Below are 22,946 nucleotides of genomic sequence, written 5' to 3'. Positions count from 1 at the left end.
GATGGATTCAGACTATCCAAGGAGAATTTTTCTGACAGTGAGAACAGTCAACCCATAGAACAGATGTGGGAGCCTCATCACTGGAAGCTGGAAGAGGAGACTGGACTGCCATCAGTCAGAAATGGTGTAGGGTCTCCTATTTGGCTGGGGGATTGGACTAGATGACCTACAAGATCCCTTCCAACTCTTATAATCTGTCTATCTGTCTATCCCTATATTAACTGTAGTGTTCTCAATGACACATAAAAAGCACACCTTTGCACTTGGAAATAACTTTAAATTAAATGCCATCACTCTGCTAAACAAATAATTCCCTCACCACTGTCAAACTATTTGCTAAGGCTGCATTACTATTACTTCTAGTCTTTTCATCATTCCTATCACCCATCTCCTCCCATTTATGACTTATGACTGTAACTTGTTACTTGTATCCTTAAGATTTTTATTAATATTGATTGTTTCCGGATTGCTGATTTGTAGCCTACGACAATTATTAAATGTTGTATTTCATGATTCTTGACAAATGTATCCTTTCTTTTATGTACACTGAGAGCATACGCACCAAAGACAAATTGCTTGTGTGTCCAATCACACTTGGCCAATAATGAATAAATAATTCTCAATTAAGAATTCATATATGTCCCACTCATCTTTTCTTTTTCATCTTAGATCAGCTACGGGGTCATAAGCCACATTCCTGAGCAGAAACGCCATTTCCCTTTTTTCTACCGGTTGAGTCCAAAGCAAGAACCACCTCACTTGGCAATTATTAAACTGCTCCTCCATTTCCAATGGAGATGGATTGGCCTGGCTGCTCCAGACAATGATAATGGAGAAAAGTTCAGAAGAACCTTTATGGTAGTGGCTACCAAGAAAGGGATTTGTGTTGCCTTTTCAGAAATCCTCCCTGTGATAAATAAAGCGAAAACAAAGGATCTTCAGTATTTCAGCAACAGTCAAGTAAACGTTATCGTTTGTCAACTAGATTTTCAGGCCTCACTTATATTAACAATAATGATACATGATATTGAAAAGAATAATGAAATGTTTGGGGGGAAAGTGTGGATTGCAACAGCTTTGACAGATATAGGTGTGAGATATTTTTATCAGTTTGTTCAACTCCAGCATAAAGAATTTTTGATATCCTTCTTAACCGAGACAAATCGAAAGACACGATCTTATGATTTAAATTCATATTTTTCCATTCTCAAAAAAATTGTGAAGACAGCATTTCAGCGTTCCTATTCGAGCCGTGGGTTATCCAAGAGAATTTGGGGAAGATGCATAGAAAAAGAGAACTGGAAAATCCCAGCTCACAATGTGGTTGCAGATATTTTGTCTGAGGATAGTCACAGTATTGCCACTGCAATCCGGGCTGTCTCCTCAGTGCTTCATGCTATGTGTTCCTCTCACCTCAGTTGGAGAAGAATCCAGATCAGGAATCACCTGGTACCTCAGGTAGTACAGCCATGGCAGGTAAGATTTTCCTTCTGTGGAATTCCAGCAATAATCCATTCAATTATTCAGTTTTATGATGGAGCAGAAATAGTCTGGGTACAGGGTGGAGTGCTGTACAATTTCCCAATTTCTCATGTGTGCTCTATGTAGTCTATGTGTTATTTCTGTGTTAGCAAAAACTTCAGAAGAGAAGGATTTAGGGGCAGTGATTTCTGGCAGTCTCAAAAATGGGTGAGCAGTGTGGTCGGGCAGTAGGAAAAGCAAGTAGGATGCTTGGCTGCATAGCTAGAGGTATAACAAACAGGAAGAGGGAGATTGTGATCCCCTTATATAGAGCGCTGGTGAGACCACATTTGGAATTCTGTGTTCAGTTCTGGAGACCTCACCTACAAAAAGATATTGACAAAATTGAACAGGTCCAAAGACAGGCTACAAGAATGGTGGAAGGTCTTAAGCATAAAACGTATCAGGAAAGACTTAATGAACTCAATCTGTATAGTCTGGAGAACAGAAGGAAAAGGCGGGACATGATCGAAACATTTAAATATGTTAAAGGGTTAAATAAGGTTCAGGAGGGAAGTGTTTTTAATAGGAAAGTGAACACAAGAACAAAGGAACACAATCTGAAGTTAGTTGGGGGAAAGATCAAAAGCAACGTGAGAAAATATTATTTTACTGAAAGAGTAGTAGATCCTTGGAACAAACTTCTAGCAGACGTGGCAGATAAATCCACAGTAACTGAATTTAAACATGCCTGGGATAAACATATATCCATTGTAAGATAAAATACAGGAAATAGTATAAGGGCAGACTAGATGGACCATGAGGTCTTTTTCTGCCGTCAGTCTTCTATGTTTCTATGTTTCTATGTGTAAGAAGAATGAGAGAGGTAGATATCTTGTGTCTAGATGTTTTAAGTTGAATACTTGTGCTGGTTCAGGGTGATATAAGAAAAGGGGATGCTGCCTCAATAGAGAGTTCCATTCCATATCTGTAGTTTAAATAACTCCAGGATGTCACATTCCCTCTCAGGAAACTATCAGATCAATTGAAGAAAAACTATCTCCAAGCAGAGGAGGAAGAAGGGAAAGATAGGTAAGAGAGATAAAACAGGAAGATTGCATTGGCATATCTACCAATGAAGATAGGACAACTCAGCATCAGGTTGTTGAAGATTATTCAAAGGCAGAGTGGAATTAAAGTTTCAGGAAAAGAAATTTGGGGTATTGGTGTTATCAATCATATCACCAAAATTGGTTGGCACTTTAAATCAATATTGAGGAACCAGTCAAAATATATTTGTGACCTGACCCTAGCACCTTTTTATTTTATTTTATTTATTTATTTTGTCCAATACACAAGGAAGGTTATAGAGGATATACTCATAGTAATATATAACAGAGAAAGAATAGAAGAGATATAGGAATAAGATATAGGAATAAAGATATAAGATATAGGAATAAGATATAGGAATAAAATAAATCAAGGAAAGAATAAATAAAGGATATAGGAATAAAAGAAAAGATATAGGAGATATGGGAGAGACAACAGGACAGGGGACGGAAGGCACACTAGTGCACATATGCACGCCCCCTACTGACCTCTTAGGAATCTGGAGAGGTCAACCGTGGAAAGTCTAAGGGTAAAATGTTGGGGGTTTGGGGATGACAGTACAGAGTCTGGTAATGAGTTCCACACTTCGACAACTAAAGTCGTATTTTTTACAGTCAAGTTTGGAGCAGTTAATATTAAGTTTGAATCTGTTGTGTGCTCTTGTGTTGTTGTGGTTGATGCTGAAGTAGTCATTGACAGGCAGGACATTGCAGCATATGATCTTGTGGGCAATACTTAGATCATGCTTAAGGCGTCGTAGTTCTAAGCTTTCTAGACCCAGGATTCATAAAATGGTTTGAGTGATAAAGCAAAAATAGAGAAAAATAGTTAATCCTTATTTGAATTCTTTCTGCCAACATTTGCAGACAAAGGCACTGAGTTGAAGCAGACTATTTTAAATTAGGATTCATATGATAATTGGTGTCTTTTTAGCTTCATTCTTTTCTAAGAAACTTCCAGCTTTATAATCTTTCTGGGGATAATGTTTATTTGGATGAGGACCAAAATCCTGTTGCTGATCTGGATATCATAAATTGGGCAATGTTTCATAACAAGTCTACAGTTGGAGTGAAAATTGGGAATATAGAAAGAGAAGCCTCTTCAGAAGTTATGGTCTCCATCAATCAGAGTGCCATCAAATGGCCAACATCATTCAACCAGGTAGTTGAGTTGTTGACATTTTATCACTTATCTGCTCCTATGCATGGAAATTGAAGCATTGCCACTCTGATGGAGTCTTTATTGAAAAATGTTTGGGTTGTGAACAGATTAACACAGTTGGAAGGGACCTTGCAGGTCATCTAGTCCAACCCTCTGCCCAAACAGGAGACCCTACATCTCCCTCTACTTAGGATCAAACTCACAACGTCCTGATTATAAGGCAAGAGCTCCACCTCTAGGCCACATCAGCTGGTGAAGGAGATCTCCAGTTTCTCCTTGCACCCACAAAATATGTAAGGGTGTGGATGCCAGAATTGTTCTTGAACAAGATGGAAACAATGTGATTGGTTAATCCAATCTTGTTTGTAGGCTGTAAGGAAGCTAAACAGGTCAATAAAGTCATTTAAAGGCAGATAGCTTCCTCCATGCTTCATCACGCTTTAAGACTTGAGATTATTATTATTATTATTATTATTATTATTATTATTATTATTATTATTATTATTATTATTATTATTATTTTGGTATGCCGCCCTTCTCTGAAGACTCAGGGCAGCTCACAGGGTAAATACAAAAACAATATGTATACAAATCTAGTTACCAGTAGTTAAAACTATCAGCTAAAATCCCACTACATTAAAAAGCAGTCAATTAACTCAGTCACATCCACACATAACATTTAATGGTCCGGGGGGGGGGCATAGTCTAGCTGCTCCATGCCTGATGACATAGGTGGGTCTTAAGACTCTTGCGAGAGAGAGGACGCGGCCATTGCGATCCCACCAAACCAGCGGGAAGCAAGAAAGAATCAGAAAAGTGAAAGCAGAGATTAAAGCTACTTTTATTGAAAAAGGAATACACTAAAGAAAGCACAATCAAGGTAAAAAGATTTTTTTCTATGTTTCATGTTAAATAAGAAGATCGGAGTAAAAGAAAGTGGAGAAATAAAAAAGTTTTAAAAGAAGGCGAAAGAGAAAGTTGTCTAAAACATTGTATCCAGGCGCAAAACAACAGCCGGAACTTACTTTCACTACTTTCACTTATTGTCTTGAATTTGGACTTGAACTGTCAAACGTTTGAAAATAAGGGGAATTTAAAGGATTTCAAAATGAGACATTAAAAGGTTTAACATATATAAAATGACATTATTTGGCTGAATATTCTTCTCCTTTTTTGAAGCAATTGGTTACAAAAAATAGTAGAAAATGAAGTCCGGGCTCGGATTTTCCTAGCGGAAGGATCAAGACTGCCTACTATCTAGTCACAAAACTTGATTAAACACATAAAAATATTTTCCTTCTTATTTTGGATTTTCTATATTTGGATTCTTTGATTGACCCTATTTGGATTACTTCGTTGGATCATTTCGTTTGGATTAATGGCTGTTCTGTCGGATTCGTAGCGGAGAGGCTTTGCATTTTGCTTTAAGCTGCGAGAGACGGATCGACTCTATTTTAACATTGGATAACTAAATTGAAATCGTTTGGAAAACTGAGATCCTGAAAATTTTGAGAAGATTAAATTTCACTGTTTTTACTCTTTAAATCTACGGGACCTTCTTTTAACCTATACTAAAAGTGTCTTCTAAAACAGATTAGATCTTCAATCAACAAAATTAGTTTATTATAAGAGGAATATTAATAACTGATTTCTGCTTTTTCCTTCTTACAATTTTAAGTTTTGAATTTTAAACCTATACTATATTATAATCCTTTGGGTTTTGTATATGCATTGTTAACAATCCTTGGTTTCCTGCTCCTCCTTAACTGAATTATATCTCTTCTTCTCTTTTAGATTGCCCCCCTCCCTTCATCCTCTATTTTTTTCCTTTTTTCTTCTTTCTTCCTTCTCCTTTGGTTTTCTTTTCTTTCCTCTCTTCTCCTGCTGTGCCAAATCAATTTCTTTTCTCTTGATATAATTTTGGATTTAGAGTAATAAGAATTAACGAGTCATATTTTGAATATTGAATTCTAATTGTATTTGTATTTGAACTATATTACAATTTTCAGTGTGTATTTGAATTTTTACTGTGGTCTGCCTAGGGCAATTAATTGTGTAGGTTTGGAATTTATAGCGATTCTTTACATACTGCTAATATAAAATAATACCAATTTTAAATTTCAAAATGTCAAGTACTTCTACTCATACCAAAACAATTAAGAAGCAAACATCTGCTGCATCGTCCCCCCAAGGCTCGCCTCATCCCTCCCCCGCACAGTCGGCCTTATCAGCAACCATGTTTACCAAGGAGAAGGAGAAAGAGAAACCACAACAACCTACACTTGCTACAATCCAAGAGACACTAACTGCATTAAAAAACTTTATGCTTCAATCTCAAAGCGACGCAACCCAACAGAGAGACGCAATAAAAGCAGAGATGGCTGAAATGAAAGTTGATACAGGAGAGATGAAAGACCAGATGAAGGAGATTAAACAAACCTTGAAAGAGAGTGAAGATCGAATGAAAGCAGCTGAAGAAAAGACGGAGAGAATGGAGAAAAGAATTGACTATCTTGAAGACAGAGCGGATTCACGCTATAGAAGATATGATGAATCAATTACACATCTGGAAATGCAACGTGCTTCATATGGGCTACGATTTCAAAATATAATAGAAGAGAAGGATGAAGATTTAAAGGCCATCATGGCTGAAATTATTGGGAAAATCCTCAAGATAGACCCAGTAGAAATGATAAAAGAAATTGATGAAGTTTACAGAATTTCAAATTGCTACATACGTCGTCACAACCTTCCATGAGAGATTCACATTAAATTTGTAAGAAGAACTTTGAGAGATGATATACTGCACTGGTCAAGAACTGGTCAACTACAACATAAAGGCAAAGAAATAAAAATATTAAAACAAATTCCAAGAAGTGTTAGAGAGAACAGAAGAGATTACCAATTTTTGACCAAAATTTTGATCAAAGAGAATACAACCTTTCGCTGGCTTATTCCACAAGGACTGTCACTGACATGGAAATCCACAAGATACAAGCTGGAGAATTTAGACCAAGCAAGAGACTTTTATGAAAAGAGTGGAATAAGCGAAATGGAACAGCTATCAAGAGAACTGGAAATAATGCAGGCGGAAGCCATGGGGGCATCAGCACAAGTGGAGGAGCAGGACCACGGGGCCAGAAGAAAGCAACCTCAGCGGGAAACCAAAAAGTACAATAAATGACCACATCGAGAGACTTAAAAATTTTCTCAGTAAATGTTAATGGACTAAATGAACCCAAAAAAAGAAAACAAATATTTACTAAAATTAAGAACCAAAAGGCTCAAATTGTTATACTTCAAGAAGTACATATAAAAAAAAGTAATCGGAATTTATTGCTAAATACTAAAATTGGAAATATGTATGCTGCATTAGCAGATCAAAGGAAAAGAGGAGTAGCAATGTATGTTGAGAGTTCTATAAATTCCAAACAATTATTTAGTGATAATGAAGGTAGAATTTTGATTGTCCAAGTTAATATTGAACCTAGACCTCTTGCTATTGTTTCTATATATGCCCCAAATGAAGACCAAATTACATTTTATAAAAAATTACATCAAAAAATTATAGAATTAAATTTGGAAAATATGTTAATTATTGGAGATTTTAATGCAATAACAAATAGGCAATTAGACCATTCGGGAGAGAAAAAAAATAGTAAAAGGGAAAAAAAGAATTTATTACCCTCCACTTTTCAGAAAATGAAAGCAGAATTACTATTGAATGATATCTGGAGGGAAAGACACCCCCAAAAAAGGCAATACACTTTCTACTCAAACCCCCACAAAATTTGGACTAGAATAGATATGGTGTGGGCTCCTAAAATAACAGCAGAATATATACAAGAGGTAGAAATAGATGTCAACACATGGGCGGATCATAACCCAGTTATAGTTTATATGAGAAATAGTAAAAAGCATTACAATTGGCAAATGAATAGAAACATTCTGAAAGAGAAAGAATACAAAGAATGGATTGAGAAGGAATTAAAAACATTCTTTGAAATTAATAAAAATACAGATACTACTCCCCAAAACCTATGGGACGCAACTAAAGCATACATAAGAGGATTAACAATAAAGAAAAGAAAAGAAAATATGAACAATTAATGAATGAATTAAAACAACTAGAATTTATATCACAACAAAACATGAAAAATAAGGATTTGGGGAAAAAAATAAATCTAATTAAACATAAAATTAGATTGGAAGAACAGAATCAAATGCTCGAAAAAATAAAAAGAGCTAAGCAACACTATTTTGAACATGCCAACAAACCAGGGAGATGGTTAGCATATAAACTGAGAAAACAGAGACAATCTAAATTAATTAAACAATTAGAAGATAAAGATGGAACAATAAAATATGACACAGAAGGAAAAGCAAATATAGTACAAAAATTCTTTAAAGAATTGTATAAAAATGATAATATAGAGGAAGATGAAGTATTTAAATATCTAGAAAGTTCAGAATTACCCCAATTAACAGAAGAACAACAGGAGAGGATGGAGAGCCCTATAACAATGGAAGAACTCCTTATAACTATTAAGAAGCAAAAAAATAACAAAGCCACAGGACCAGATGCTATTCCAGCAAAGTGGTATAAAATAGAAAATGAAACATTAAGAAATAATATGCTGCAAATTTTTAATGAATGCAGGTTAGATGGCAAAATTCCTAAATCATGGTCTGAATCTTTGATAACTTTAATTCATAAACCGGATACAGCAATGGAAAAAATTTAAAACTATAGACCAATATCATTATTAAACGTTGATTATAAAATTTTTATTGCAATATATGCAGATAGGTTGAAAACGGTTATAAATAGTAAAATTCATTCAGACCAGAATGGTTTCCTGCCAGGCAGACAGATTAGAAATAATCTTAGAACAATTATTAATGTATTAGAATATTATGAGCAATATCCAGATAAAACATTATCATTAATGTTTTTAGATGCTCAAAAAGCCTTTGACAACGTTAATTGGACATTTATAAAAATGCAACTAAATAAAATGAGATTTGGCCCTAAATTTGTTAACTTAATAGATGCTATTTATTCAGAACAAACAACTAAAATCATATTAAACAATGAGCAATTGGAAGCGTTTAAAATAAATAAAGGAGTTCGACAAGGATGTCCTATTTCACCCCTCCTGTTCATTATGACCTTAGAAACACTATTAATAAAAATAAGAGCAGATCCAAAGATAAAAGGCTTAACCGTTGGAAAAGAGATGTATAAAGTCCAGGCTTTTGCAGATGATCAGACCTTTATAATGGAAGATCCGATAGTTACAGCACCAAGATTAATCCAGACAATAGAACAATATGGTAAGGTAGCAGGTCTGAAAATAAATAAAAATAAAACACAATTTATAACAAAAAACATGAATAAAGTACAAGAAAGCAATTTAGAACGTATCTCTGGAATACAAATAGTTAAAAAAGTAAAATATTTGTGATATTTAAAAATAAATATAGATGTCTTGGTTTAAATTTTCCTTTTTCTTTTTAAGAATAATACTAGAATTAGTTTATATATATAGAATTGATAAGATTGTTTGGTTTTATATTAGTTACAACTATTTTTCTCTGTAATAATATCAATTTTTCCTTATTAGGTAATTTTGCATTAGTAGTATTGAATTATGTATTTAACTATGTATTCCTTTTTCTGTATCTGCATTTATACTTTTGAGAAAAGCGGGGAAGATACATCCCCACACTTTATGTTTAATGTTTGTAAGTCTGTGTGTCAATTTTAAGAAAATTAATTAAAAAATATTTATTTTTAAAAAAAGACTCTTGCGAGAGGCGAGGAGGGTGGGGGCAATGCAAATCTCTGGAGGGAGCAGATTCCAAAGGGCCGGGGCTGCCACAGAGAAAACTTTTCCCCTGGGCCAACTCTGTGGGACCTAACTGGTCGCTGGGATTCATGCGGCAGAAGGCGGTCCCATAAGCAATCTGCTCTGATGCCATGTAGGGCTTTTTAGGTCATCACAAACACTTTGAATTGTGTCCGGAAACCAATAGGCAACCAATGCAGTCCGCGGAGTATTGTAGAAACATGGGTGTATCTGGGAAGACCCATGACAGCTCGCGCAGTTGCATTCTGCACAATTTGAAGTTTCTGAACACTCTTCAGAGGTAGCCCCATGTAGAGAGCATTGCAATAGTAGAACCTCGAGGTAATAAGATGTGAGTGACTGTGAGCAGGGACCCCCTGTCCAAATAGCACCGCAACTGGTGCACCAGGCAGACCTGGGCAAACGCCCCCCTCGCCATAGCCAAAAGATGGTGTCCTAAAGTTAGCTGTGGATCGAGGAGAACACCCAAGTTGCAAACCCTCTCTGAGGGGTCAATAATTCCCCCCTCCAGGGTAATGGACAGAGAGATGGAATTGTCCTTGGAAGGCAAAACCCACAGCCACTCTGTCTTCTCAGGGTTGGGTTGGACACTGTTGGCACCCATCCAGACCCTAACAGCCTCCAGACACTGGCATCATCACTTCCACTGCTTCGCCGAATGGACACGGGGTAGAGATGAACAACTGGGTGCCATCAGCATACTGATGACAACTCACCCCATGTCCTTGGATGATCTCGCCTAATGATTTCATGTAGATATTAAATAGCAGGAGGGAGAGGACTGACCCCTGAGGCACCCCACAAGGGAAAAACCTAGGGGTCGACCTCTGACCCCCCACTAACACAGACTGTGACAGACTGGAGAGGTAGGAGGAGAACCACTGTAAAATGGTACCTCCCACTCCCAACCCTTCCAGACGGCGCAGAAGGATACCATGGCTGCTAGTATCAAAAGCTGCTGAGAGGTGAAGGAGCACCAGGATAGAGGATAAACCCCTATTCCGGGCCCGCCAGAGATCATCCATCAGCACAACCAAAGCAGTTTCCATGCTGTAGCCGGGCCTGAATCCTGACTGCTGATGGCCTAGATAATTGGCTTCTTCCAAGGACCTCTGGAGCGAAACACCTTCTCAACAACCTTCACCATAAAGGGAAGGTTGGAGACTAGATGGTAGTTATTAAGTATGCCTGGATCCAGGGAAGGCTTCTTGAGGAGGGGGCACACACAAGTGCCTCCTTGTAGGGAGCCAGAAAGGACCCCCCCCCCTCATAGAAGTGTTGACAATCTCCTGGACCCAGCTCCGTGTCACCTCCCTGCTGGCTGAAACCAGCCAGGAGGGGCACGGGTCCAGAAAACAGGTGGCGGAACTCACAGCTCCAATGGCCTTGTCCATTTCATCAGGTGTCACCAGGTCAAACTCCTCCCAGACAGATGGACTAAAATGGGCCCTTGTCACCTCAACTGACTCGTTGTCAGTCAACACTGCGTTCCAATTGGAGTCAAGGTCCGTCCAAATCTGAGCGATTTTATCAGCGAAAAACATATTGAAATCCTCAGCACTACCCTGCAAGGGCTCCCCAACTCCCCCTTGATTTAGATGGGAGTGGGTCACCCTAAACAGGGCATCCAGGTGGGAATCCACTGGTGCAATCAAGGTAGCATGATACGCGCATTTTGCCCCCTTGAACGCCACTTTATAAGTCTTAATATGAGCTCTTAAAAGTGTTTGATCAGACTCAGATTTACTTTTCCTCCAATGCTTCTCTGGATGTCTCTTCTAGTGTTTCAACACCTAGAGTTACTCGGTAAACCAAGGAGATCTCCAGGGTCTAGTTCTACAGAGAGGTCGCAACGGCGCAATCCAGTAAAGAGCCTCCATCGCAGCCGTATTCCAGGCCACAGCGAGGGATTTGCTGAAATGTGTACGAGTGAATCCGATAAAACCCCAAGTGCCCTCTGAAAGCCCTCTGGGTCTATCAGGCTTCTGGGGCAGAACCATCTAGTCAGTTCCACCTCCCTGTGGGGAAGGATTGGAGCCTTGAACTCAAGCTGTAGCAGAAAATGGTCTGACCATTACAAGGGCAAAACATCTAAGCCCCTTAATCTCAGACCATTACTCAGCTGCTCTGAAAAAAATATCATGTCGGGAGTGTGCCCCCCCTCGTGAGTCAGACCCTGAAACACTTGGGTCAGGTCCATGGCTGCCATGATGGTCATGAACTCCTGTGCTAACCCAAAGGATTCATCAAGCAACAGTAAGTTAAAATCCCCCAAGATAACAAGTCCGCGGAATTCCACCGCCAGCCTGGCTACCTCCTCGAGCAGCGCAGGCAGGGCTGTTGACATGCAGCTGGGAGGCAGGTACATGAGCAACAAGCCCATCTGAACCCCTAGGTCCAACTTCATAAAGTGGGACTCACAACCCGTAATCTCAGGAGCAGCAAGTCTGCATAGGCTGAAGGTCTTCTTGGCTATAATAGGCCACTCCTCCCCCCTTCCCTCGGGTTGTGGTTGATGCCATACCTGAAACTCACCTGGGCATATTTCAGAGAGAGGAACTCCTCTCTCTGGGCCCAGCCTGGTCTTAGTCACACATACCAGGTAGGCCTCCTCATCCAGGATCAAATCCCAGATGAGGAGAGATTTATTTACAACCAACCTGGCATTGAGTAGCAACAGCCTGAGCCCAGGGCCCAGGTTTCTCTCGTCAAGAGTACCCCAGGTGGAGCACATGGGGCCGGAACAAGGGATCACTTTCAAACATTGAGCCTACCCCATGTCTGCCTCTCCCCAGCAGGACTGGAATATTCCGGTCCTCTACCACCCCAGAAATAGGCTCCCTCATCCCTCCCACCTCTACATCGCCAGGTAGGCTGACCCTTCCATTCATAACATTGCTCCCATTCATATCATACATACTTTCCATCCTATCCCAGTCATCCATCTTTAAAATAACCCCTCAATAAGATTAATTAATTAAAAATTAATCTAATTAAGAGATAGAGTTGGAAGAAGGCAGGGACACAGCAAGTTACAGTGGATATTGTCCTAGCAATTGTTGAGATAGGAGCAAGCAATCTTCTGCATTCCATGCAAAAGTGGTCCCTTAAGTTTCACGGGTCCAACTTTCGTGGAAAGCCTATACCCCAGGTTTTCAATAAATAAATAAATAAAATAAATGTTTTGAAAACCTGTGGTATACCCATGTTATTTTAAAAAAAGAATTATTTAAAGAAGCCATCCTCAACAGGAACTTCCAGGGTTTGCCGCCACTTAGTCGAAAAGTTCCATGCATCAGGGGGAGGAGCACCTCTCAAGAGAAGTTCTTTACCGCACTCTCACTTCCAGGTTTCTCAGGCATGCACAGACACTTCTCTCTCTCTCTCTCTCTCTCACCCTTGACCCAATCACTTCAGGCCACCCCATCGACAAGTAATAGCATAGTGGGGGGGGCAGTTGTTATCTGATTGCTTCCCCACTACATATCTCAGGGCTTATTTGCCATGGAATACTGTCTGTTTAACTCCCCCCCCCAGCTATCCTGTTTCTTTAAATAAAAGCTTCGCTTCTGCCCCAGCCTCCCTATTCCTCCCCTTTAATTCTCGGAGCGTTGGTACACTCCACTTGAAGTGGGTGTACAAGACCACCTTAACTTGCCTGAGGGGGGAGGAGCTGAGGGCATTGTTGGGTCAGGGGGCCACGTGCTAATCATGGGGATGGCTTGCAATGGGTTAGGGTTAGGGTTTTTTCCTGCCACTTACTGCCGCCTGCCACCGCTGCATCTTATTCCCCCACCCTGCCCTGACCCTGAGCACCAGTGCTGCCACTGCCACCATGGGAGATGCCGACAGCGAGCACAGCAAAGCCCCCAGCTTGCTGTCCCATTGCCCCTGGCGGTTCTGGGGGGTAACTAAAACCAGGAATGGAGGAGGGAGGAGGAAGGAAGGAAGGAAGGAAGGAAGGAAGGAAGGAAGGAAGGAAGGAAGGAAGGATCTCCACTTCACAGAAATTTGACTTTCTCAGGCAGTCTTGGAATGTATCCTCCACGAAAGTCAAGGAAACACTGTACTCCCCATTTTTTTATATCATTGTCCATTCATGCTGAAGATGAAGAGATGTGGTATTATTATTATTATTATTATTATTATTATTATTATTATTATTATTATTATCATTATCATTATTTATTAGATTTGTATGCCGCCCCTCTCCGTATCCATAGCCAGGCATGTTTACCTTGCTGCCAGTTTGCTTCCTCCCATACTGTGTAGGTGTCCAGACACCCATGCACAATGTTGAAAATCCAGTTTATGAATATGAAGATAAAGATAAGATGTTGTCACAGTTAGCACTTCCAAGAGAGCCGGTTCATGGGGTGTCCAGTTTCCCATCATTGCTGGTTCAGTGAGCAAGGGAAAATTCCCTCTATTGGTTCTAAAGAACCTGTCCAAATAAGTAGAAACCCACCATAAGTAATACCCTCATTTGTATCCAATTTTATGTTTAGAGGGCGCCTTTTTCTAGGTGTACTAAAAGTTGTCTCCCAGGATACAGCAAGTTGATGAGAGAGGGAGCACCAGTTTGCTGCTATGACTGCTCCTTATGCATTGAAGGAACAATTTCCAGACAGGAAGGTATGTGGCTCAAGAACAATGAAGATGCCCCATTCATGTATAAACCAGATATGACCCTGCTTAGTTCACAAACTGAATGCAGTGGGTTAAATGCTGCCACTTACGGAGGGACATAACCTACTTGTGACCTATCAAACTATTTCTCCCTCAAAATGCCCCATAATCCAGATAATTGTGGATGCAGAGATTTGTTCCTAAAACCAGGTATTTACTCGTTCTTGTGATTATTGAAGTATGTTCTATCAACATAAGACATAATTTTTAATTATGGAAAATATATTATATGGCTAGGCAAAGCATAGATACCATTTAGGTACAAAATGGGCAGCATGACAAATAGGGGACCTAGGATAAATAATTATTGTTCCATCTATTCACTGTCTTCTTTTTTTAAAAAAATATTTTTTATTATTTTCAAAGTAACACGAACAAAGACATACAACATTAAACATTTAAGGAGCTACTATTGCTCCGCTTATCTTAGAAGTCTAACTAATACAAAATATAAAAAACTCTAACTGTTACAAGATCTAAGCAGAAAAACCACACTTGAAAATTACTTTATCATTAAATTTAATTATAGATTTTTAAAATTAAGATTATTGATTGAGTTTCTCTCTATATATTTTTTGTACAAAAAATAATAATAATATACTTATATGTATATATATATCAAAAAAACAATAAGCAAATTATTAGTAATGCAAGAAAAATAAAAAAAAATAATAATATAAACACTTCTGAATTAGTTATAATATGAACTATATAAACTATATAATTCTATCTTATAATTTTTAAGTAATCATTTATTCTTATATGTTTAATTTTTAATACTATTTTTAACATTCCACCAATCATATACTTTATCCCAAATTTTATAAAATTCTGTTTCAGTTTGATTGTTCAACCTTTTAGTCATCATATCTAGTTCTGCACACTCTATGATTTTTTTAAACACCTCAGAGTCTTTCGGTATCGTCTTTTCTTTCCATTTCTGCGCGAATGTTATTCGTGCCGCAGTCAATATATGTATTATTAAATAGTAAATATCTTTTTTATACTTTATATTTGAAATACCCAATAAAAAAAATTCAGGAGATTTTTTAATCTTCTCCTTTGTTATTTCATTTATCCAATTCTCTACTTTATTCCAAAATATTTTTGTCTCCGGACAGGTCCACCATGTATGGTAATATGTACCAACTTCTTTTTTACATTTCCAACAAATGGGCGATACCGAAGGAAACATTTTAGAGATTCTATATGGTGGAAGGTGCCATCTATAAAACATCTTAATTTGATTTTCTTTGAAAGAGATTGATTTTGTTATTTTCCAATTATAGGTCCATATCTTTTCCCAAGTATCTAAATCAATCTCTTTGCCAAAATTTTTGCACCAACTGATCATGTTATCTTTCAATATCCAACCTATCGTTCTATGATTTAGTAAATATTTATAAACATTTCCAATTGTCTTTGTTTGATTTTGGAATAATAATTTGCCCAGTACATTATTTTCTTTTTTAAAAATGTAAGTCTTTACGTCTATTTGATATCTAGAACTAATCTGCATATAATGCCACCAATCTAAGTCTATACCTAACTCGTATAACTCTTGTTTTGTTCTTAATTTTAATTGATTATTTAACAAATCACTATATTTCCAAATCTTACCTTTTCCTTTAAGATTTGGGTGTACTATGGCTTCAAGGGGTGAAACCCATTCTGGCATTACTAAAAAATGATTTTTCTTTATTTCATTCCACACTTCTATCAATGCCTTTCTAATAACATTATTTTTAAAATATGAGTGGGTTCTTAACTTATCATACCAAACAAATGCATGCCACCCGACCATCAAGTCGTGGCCTTCTAGGTTAAGCAATCTTTGATTTTCTAGTGTAAGCCATTCTTTTATCCATGTCAGAGCCGTGGCATGATAATATAGTTTCCAATTTGGAAGCCCCAGGCCCCCTCTCTCCTTACGGTCTTCTAATGAATTTTGTTTTATTCTTGATTTTTTACCTTGCCAAATAAATTTTCTTATTATCTTATTCAATTCGGCAAAGAATTTCGCTCCTGGATTTATCGGAATCACTTGAAAAAGGAATAGTATTTTTGGAAGGATATTCATTTTAACTGTGGAGATTCTTCCTACGAATGATAATTGTAAATTACTCCATATTTCTAAATCTTTTTTAATCTGACTTAATAATTTTAAGTAATTGTCGTTTTTTAAAGATAGGGCTTTGGAGGTCATCCATATTCCTAAGTATTTCACTTTTTTCGTGATCTTCATGTTTGATAAGTCTCCTAAGTGTTTTCTCTGTATTTCAGTCATATTTTTTGTTAGTATCTGTGTCTTTTCCTTATTTATTCACTGTCTTCTTTTGGTAAATAACTTTTAATGTGTTAAACATTGCTGGGTTCACTATTTACACAGCAATTATTTATGTTTCTCAGATGAAGCCCAATGTGAAAAGTGTCCAGATGAGCAGCATTCCAATAAGAATCGAGATCAATGTGTCCCCAAAGTTTTAAGTTACCTATCTTATCAAGAAACATTGGGTCTAAGTCTAGCTCTCGTTGCCTCATTTTTGGCTCTAATCACTGTCTTTGTCCTGGGAATCTTCATTAAACATCAAAAAACTCCCATAGTCAGAGCTAACAACCGGGACCTCACGTACATTCTCCTGGTCTCTCTCCTCCTTTCCTTCTTGGCTTCCCTTTTATTTATTGGTCACCCCAAGAAAGTGACCTGTCTTCTTCGACAAACTGCCTTCAGTGTTGTCTTCTCACTAGCTGTGTCTACTTTGCTGGCCAAGACTGTCATGGTAGTAGTAGCATTTCTGGCCACAAAGCCAGCCAGCAGGATGAGGAATTGGCTGGGAAAAAGTCTTCCTAACTCCATTGTCTTATCCTTCACTGGTATCCAGATTGGTATCTCTATCATATGGCTGGGAATCTCTCCCCCATTCCCAGATTCTGACCTTCATTCCCAACCAGGACAGATTCTGCTAAAATGCAATGAAGGATCAGTCACCATGTTCTATATCATGCTGGGTTATCTGGGCTTTTTGGCTACCATCTGCTTCTTAGTGGCTTTCCTAGCCCGAAAACTGCCAGGGACCTTCAATGAAGCTAAGTTGATTACTTTCAGCATGTTGGTTTTCTGCAGTGTTTGGATCTCTTTTGTCCCCACCTACCTGAGCACCAAAGGGAAATACATGGTGGCTGTACAGATTTTCTCCATCTTAGCCTCCAGCCTAGGCTTACTAGTCTGCATTTTTGTTCCCAAATGCTACATCATTATTCTGAAACCTCACATGAACACCAAGGAGCACTTAAGGATGAAAACGTATAAGACTTATTGATTAATAGTACTTCCTTTTTCTAAATAATTACTGTAATGTAAAATAAAATATTTAGGAAGTAAAATCCTTATATGTGTTATAAGAAATATTTCTGATTCTTGAGAGACATGAAATGCAAGACCAGTATTTCTATCATGTCAAACTGATTAGTCAAGAAGAAAAGCCATCTGGATTGACCATGCCATTGTTCCGAGTATCAGAAATCTGTTCCTCAATTGGTATGTCCTGTGGATCATCACATTGAAGAAAAGAAGCATTAATGATGAGAGTATGATTTCGCACAAAATTGGGGGGAAAACCAAGAACTCCTCCAATGCTATGGTTGTAAAAAAAGGTGCTAGAATGAGTAAACTAACCAGGGAACTGAGAGGGGGGGGAAACAAGGTACTATAAAATTTGGGATAGAAATATTATGTCTACCTCTTGCCTTTGTACAAAGTTCTCATCCTTCCTAGAAGAATGGAGCATTTTGAGAAATATTTTAAAAGTCACAATATTATATTCCACTAAAAGAGAAACATGTTTCTAAAAACAGAAACTCAGAGCCTCAGCTCCCTGCCCCCAAGCAGACCCTAAGCTGAGGCCAGCCTAGAAATGCGGTTTTGGTAATCCATTACTCCCAGCATTAAGGTCTGGACAAAGGTAGGATTAGCCCTCAGCCCCTTAATTGCTTCACTCAGCAAACTTCAACCAAGCCTGGGACACAGACTGTCTACAAAGTTAGTTATGTTTCCTGCATAGCGCCCTGAGAGTCTGACAGCAACCAATAGAAAACATGCCCTTGCCACAGGAACAGGAAGTTCAAGGGCAAAGCCCAAGAGAGGATATAAATACCACACACTCTCTCTCTCTCACTCTCTCTCCCTCTCTCTCTTTCAAATCCATGTGGACAGCTGCAGTATTGGGTTCCTACCAATACAGATGAGGATGCCGCACTGGTAATAAAATTGAAACTGCATGCACAGCTTTGGATCTCTGACATGTGTGTGCATGTCCCAGCAAGATTTTACTTCTGCACATGTGCAGGAAGAAAATCTTGTGAGGGGACACGCGCATGCACAGAATCAGCGTCCATGTTTCCACTGTCTTTCTCCCCACTTGGAACTGAACCAGATGGATATTTCTTGGCTAATGGGGCATTAATGAATTTACATATCAAAGGTGTTCTGTTTCCAGAAATATGTGCACATTAGATCATATGCTACATTGAAGCAATCGGTCTTGCCATTTCTGACTGTAGTAAAAAACTTTGATGTTGATACAAAGAAGTGATCAAATCCTAGATAATATTTGAATGAATGAAATATTTGAATGACGGGTCCAAAGACGGGCTACAAGAATGGTGGAAGGTCTTAAGCATAAAACGTATCAGGAAAGACTTAATGAACTCAATCTGTATAGTCTGAAGAACAGAAGGAAAAGGGGGGACATGATCGAAACATTTAAATATGTTAAAGGGTTAAATAAGGTTCAGGAGGGAAGTGTTTTTATTAGGAAAGTGAACACAAGAACAAGGGGACACAATCTGAAGTTAGTTGGGGGAAAGATCAAAAGCAACATGAGAAAATATTATTTTACTGAAAGAGTAGTAGATCCTTGGAACAAACTTCCAGCAGACATGGTTGGTAAATCCACAGTAACTGAATTTAAACATGCCTGGGATAAACATATATCCATTGTAAGATAAAATACAGGAAATAGTATAAGGGCAGACTAGATGGACCATGAAGTCTTTTTCTGCTGTCAGTCTTCTATGTTTCTATGTTTCTAATTAAAAATTAAGATTGCCAGAAATGAAAGGAAGGAATATAAAGCTGGTTTATTTGATGAAGGATAAAATAAGATCTACAAATAGACTTTGACTTATGACAAGTCACTTAGTGACTGTATGAAGTTATGACAGACCCCCCCCCCCCCCAAAAGTATTTATGATCCAATCTAAGTTAGTCGTCAAGAGCAGAGTTTTTGTTTTCCGAGCTTTTGGACTCATGCTGAAGTCCATCCTTAGGGAATTTATTTATTTATTTTATTTATTTAATTGGATTTGTATGCCGCCCCTCTCCGGGGACTCGGGGCAGCTCACAGCAAGTACAAAAACAGAAAAACAATAATAATATGATAGAATTTCTCTATCATCACAATGTATTACACATTCTTGTGAGAAAATAGTTCCATGAGGATGGGCTATAACATGAGTCCAAACACTCAGAAGACTAAAACTCTGATTCCAGTGGATTGTGCAAAATCTATTGATGTTTGTGTGTGCATGTGTGTGTATTTGTATATACACAGACACAGAGAAAAAGAAAGGAAATTCAAGAATTTTGAAGGATGATGGGCTTCTTTTCATTGGATCATTTGATGCTAGGCAACCATCTGGGATGTGGATTTGGGCATCTGCACTATGTTGTTGTTTTAATATTGGATTGTTACATGCTGTTGTTAGCCGCCCCGAGTCTACAAAGAGGGGCGGCATACAAATCCAATAAATAATGATGATGATGATGTTGATGTTGTTACATTTGTTCAGCTCCATAATAAGTCCATGGCCCCCTCTGACTCTGAAATTCTACCAGTATACCCTTTGACTACAAGGGTATCCAAAAAGGAAAAAGAAAGTGCAATTTTAATTGTGAACTATTTATAGCTTTTGCCTCTATCGTTATAACTATTAGAGACTCATGAATGGCATATTCTATATGGTGGGTAGCCTAATGTCAGCAAACTCTTGTTGGTGCAGAGTCTTGTATATGGGTCTCCTTGATCCAACATCTTCACATTCTACCCAAACACATTTATGTTTCCAATGTCTTAGTGTGAAGATTTCCAATGTCTTATTGTGGAGCTGGGCAGAATAACTGATTCAGTGACTTTCTCAAAGGTGTTACTGGTTTGTGGTCGGGAGGATAAAACAACTTGTATTGCAGAGTTTAATGAGTGGTTAAGGCGTAAAGCTGAAGGTTTGAGTATGTCATTCATGATGTTAGTAAGTGGCCTATTAGGGAGTTGTTTAAGATGGATGGTTTGCATCCATCATAGAGGTACCCAGGTGCTTGGTGAGGAGTTTTTTTTTCTATTTATATATTTTTAATTGTTTTTTTTTCAAATATAAACACACACACGACATAAAACAGGTGCTTTATGATTTGTGCCCACCATCAGACAAACATTCACAACCCACCACCAAATCGGGGGTGTTTTTTGTATAAACCATTTTAACCCAAGAGCAAAGTATCTATTTACATATTATAAAGTTATTCCAATTAATTTCTTGCAGTTTGGTCTCAAATTCTATTTGCCATATATCATCCTACCTTGTCCCATCATCCCATCAGTTGTTGAAAATCAGTTTCATTAGCCAAATTCATCCTTCTATCCATAATCTCAAATTGAATGTGATCCACCATGTACCGTTACCAATTTTGCATTGTCCATTTTGTTGCATCCTTCCAACCCAAGACTATTACCACCTGACCACTTTCTAGCGCTGCTTATTTTATTTCTCTAAATTCTCCCATCGCATTACTTTTAACTAATACTACCATTTCCTTAGTAATTAATCCATTGTATATTTAACATCCTATTAATATCTCTTGCACTTTTTGCTAAAAATTCTGCACTACCGGGCATTCCCAAAATATATGCATAAACACTCCTATATCTTGGCACCCATGCCAACAAAAGGAGTTCAGAACTTTTTGGACAGGCATTTAAACTAGGTAAAGGGGACAGAGATGTAACCGATGTGAATGATTTCTGTCCCCGGACAATGAGGATAAATCAGTTTGTTCAAATTTATGAAAAGGGAGCTGTAAATAAGATAGATGTAGTTGTTGAGGATAAGGGACAAACAAATAATGATAATGATGTTCTTTGGGTAATGTGCACAAATGCTTGAAGCTTGAGCAACGAGCTCTGTGAGTTAATGGCCATAATATCTAGAGATAATTTGGATCTAGCTGCCATAACTGAGACATGATTTAAGGACTTCAATGAATGGGAAATATCCATGCCAGGATATACATTGCATAGGAAGGATAGAGTAGAGAGGGGGAGGTGGAGTAGCCATTTATGTTAAGGAAAGTCTAAAAGCAACACTAATTCAAAATACATGTAAGGAGCTGGACACTCTCTGGATTTCCATGCAAACTAAAGAGGGTTCTGTCATTAGATTTGGGGTGATCTATAGGCCTCCAGGACAATCTGAGGATTATGACAACAAGATGGTGGATGAATTTACCCAAATGGCAGTAAAGGGAGATATTGTGATTACAGGTGATTTCAACATGCTTGATGTTAACTGGAATATTCCTAGTGCCCTTACATGCAAAAGTAAGAATATAGTAGAGACCCTTACAGGAGCAGCTCTGATATAGCTGTTTAAGACACCAACTAGAGGGGAAAATATTCTAGATTTAGTTTTTATGAATGGGAAGTGAGTTTCAGAGGTTAAGGTGGGAGAAAACCTAGGTTGCAGTGACCACCTACGTTTGGGGTTTGATGCACAAACTGATTGTGAGCAATCCTATACTACAACCAAAGTATTGGATTTAAGAAAAACAAATTTCAAAAAAATGGGGGGATATCTAAATAATTTATTAAAGGGCAGGGATAAAAGGGCAGGAGCAAGTTCTCAGTGGATTGTATTAAAAAAGGCCATCTTAAAAGCCACTGGACTGTGTGTAAGCCAAATAACTAAAGGTAAAAGGAAGAAGAAACCACTATGGTTTAGTAATGATGTAAGGGCTATAGTCAATGAAAAAGAGTCTGCCTATAGGAGATATAAAGAGTCTGGAAGTATAGCTGACAGAGAGGAGTATAAAATGAGACAGAAGGAGGCGAAACAGATAACATATGCTGCTAAAGCCTCAAAAAAGGAAGAAATTGCCAAATCTGTGAACATAAGAACATAAGAAGAGCCATGCTGAATCAGGCCAAACCCATCAAGTCCAGTATTCTGTGTCACACAGTGGCCCACCAATTGTCCATGGGGATCTTGAGCAGAAAGAGAAGGCAAGACCCTCCCTATCTGGACTTCAGCAAAGCCTTTGATACAGTTCCACATAAAGAGATGATAGATAAATTAGTGAAGATTGGACTTAATCCCTGGATAGTTCAGTGGATTTGCAGTTGGCTGAAACATAGACATCAGAGAGTTGTTGTCAATGGCAAGTATTCTGAGAAGAGATTGGCTACAAGCGGTGTGCCACAAGGGGTTATTCTGGGTCCTATTCATTTTAATATCTGAGTGAGTGACATAGGGGAAGGTTTGGTAGGGAAGGTTTGCCTATTTGCCGATGACTCTAAAGTGTGCAATAGGGTTGATATTCCT

General features: G+C 38.2%; 1 protein-coding gene across 1 annotated transcript; it reads left to right on the top strand.

The window, feature by feature from the left end:
• Positions 1-1,044: 1,044 nt before the first annotated feature.
• LOC139159318 (vomeronasal type-2 receptor 26-like) lies at positions 1,045-17,614 on the top strand. Its single transcript, XM_070736641.1, has 4 exons — positions 1,045-1,476; positions 3,505-3,732; positions 14,114-14,240; positions 16,704-17,614. Exons 1-4 carry the CDS (start codon positions 1,045-1,047, stop codon positions 17,612-17,614), a joined length of 1,698 nt encoding a protein of 565 aa, XP_070592742.1.
• Positions 17,615-22,946: the final 5,332 nt, after the last annotated feature.

The sequence above is a fragment of the Erythrolamprus reginae genome, chromosome 2 (assembly GCF_031021105.1).
Source record: "Erythrolamprus reginae isolate rEryReg1 chromosome 2, rEryReg1.hap1, whole genome shotgun sequence".
Classification (NCBI taxonomy): Eukaryota; Metazoa; Chordata; class Lepidosauria; order Squamata; family Dipsadidae; genus Erythrolamprus; species Erythrolamprus reginae.
The sequence above is the reverse complement of the archived record's forward strand: the minus strand, read 5'-3'. Positions and strand labels throughout refer to the sequence as shown.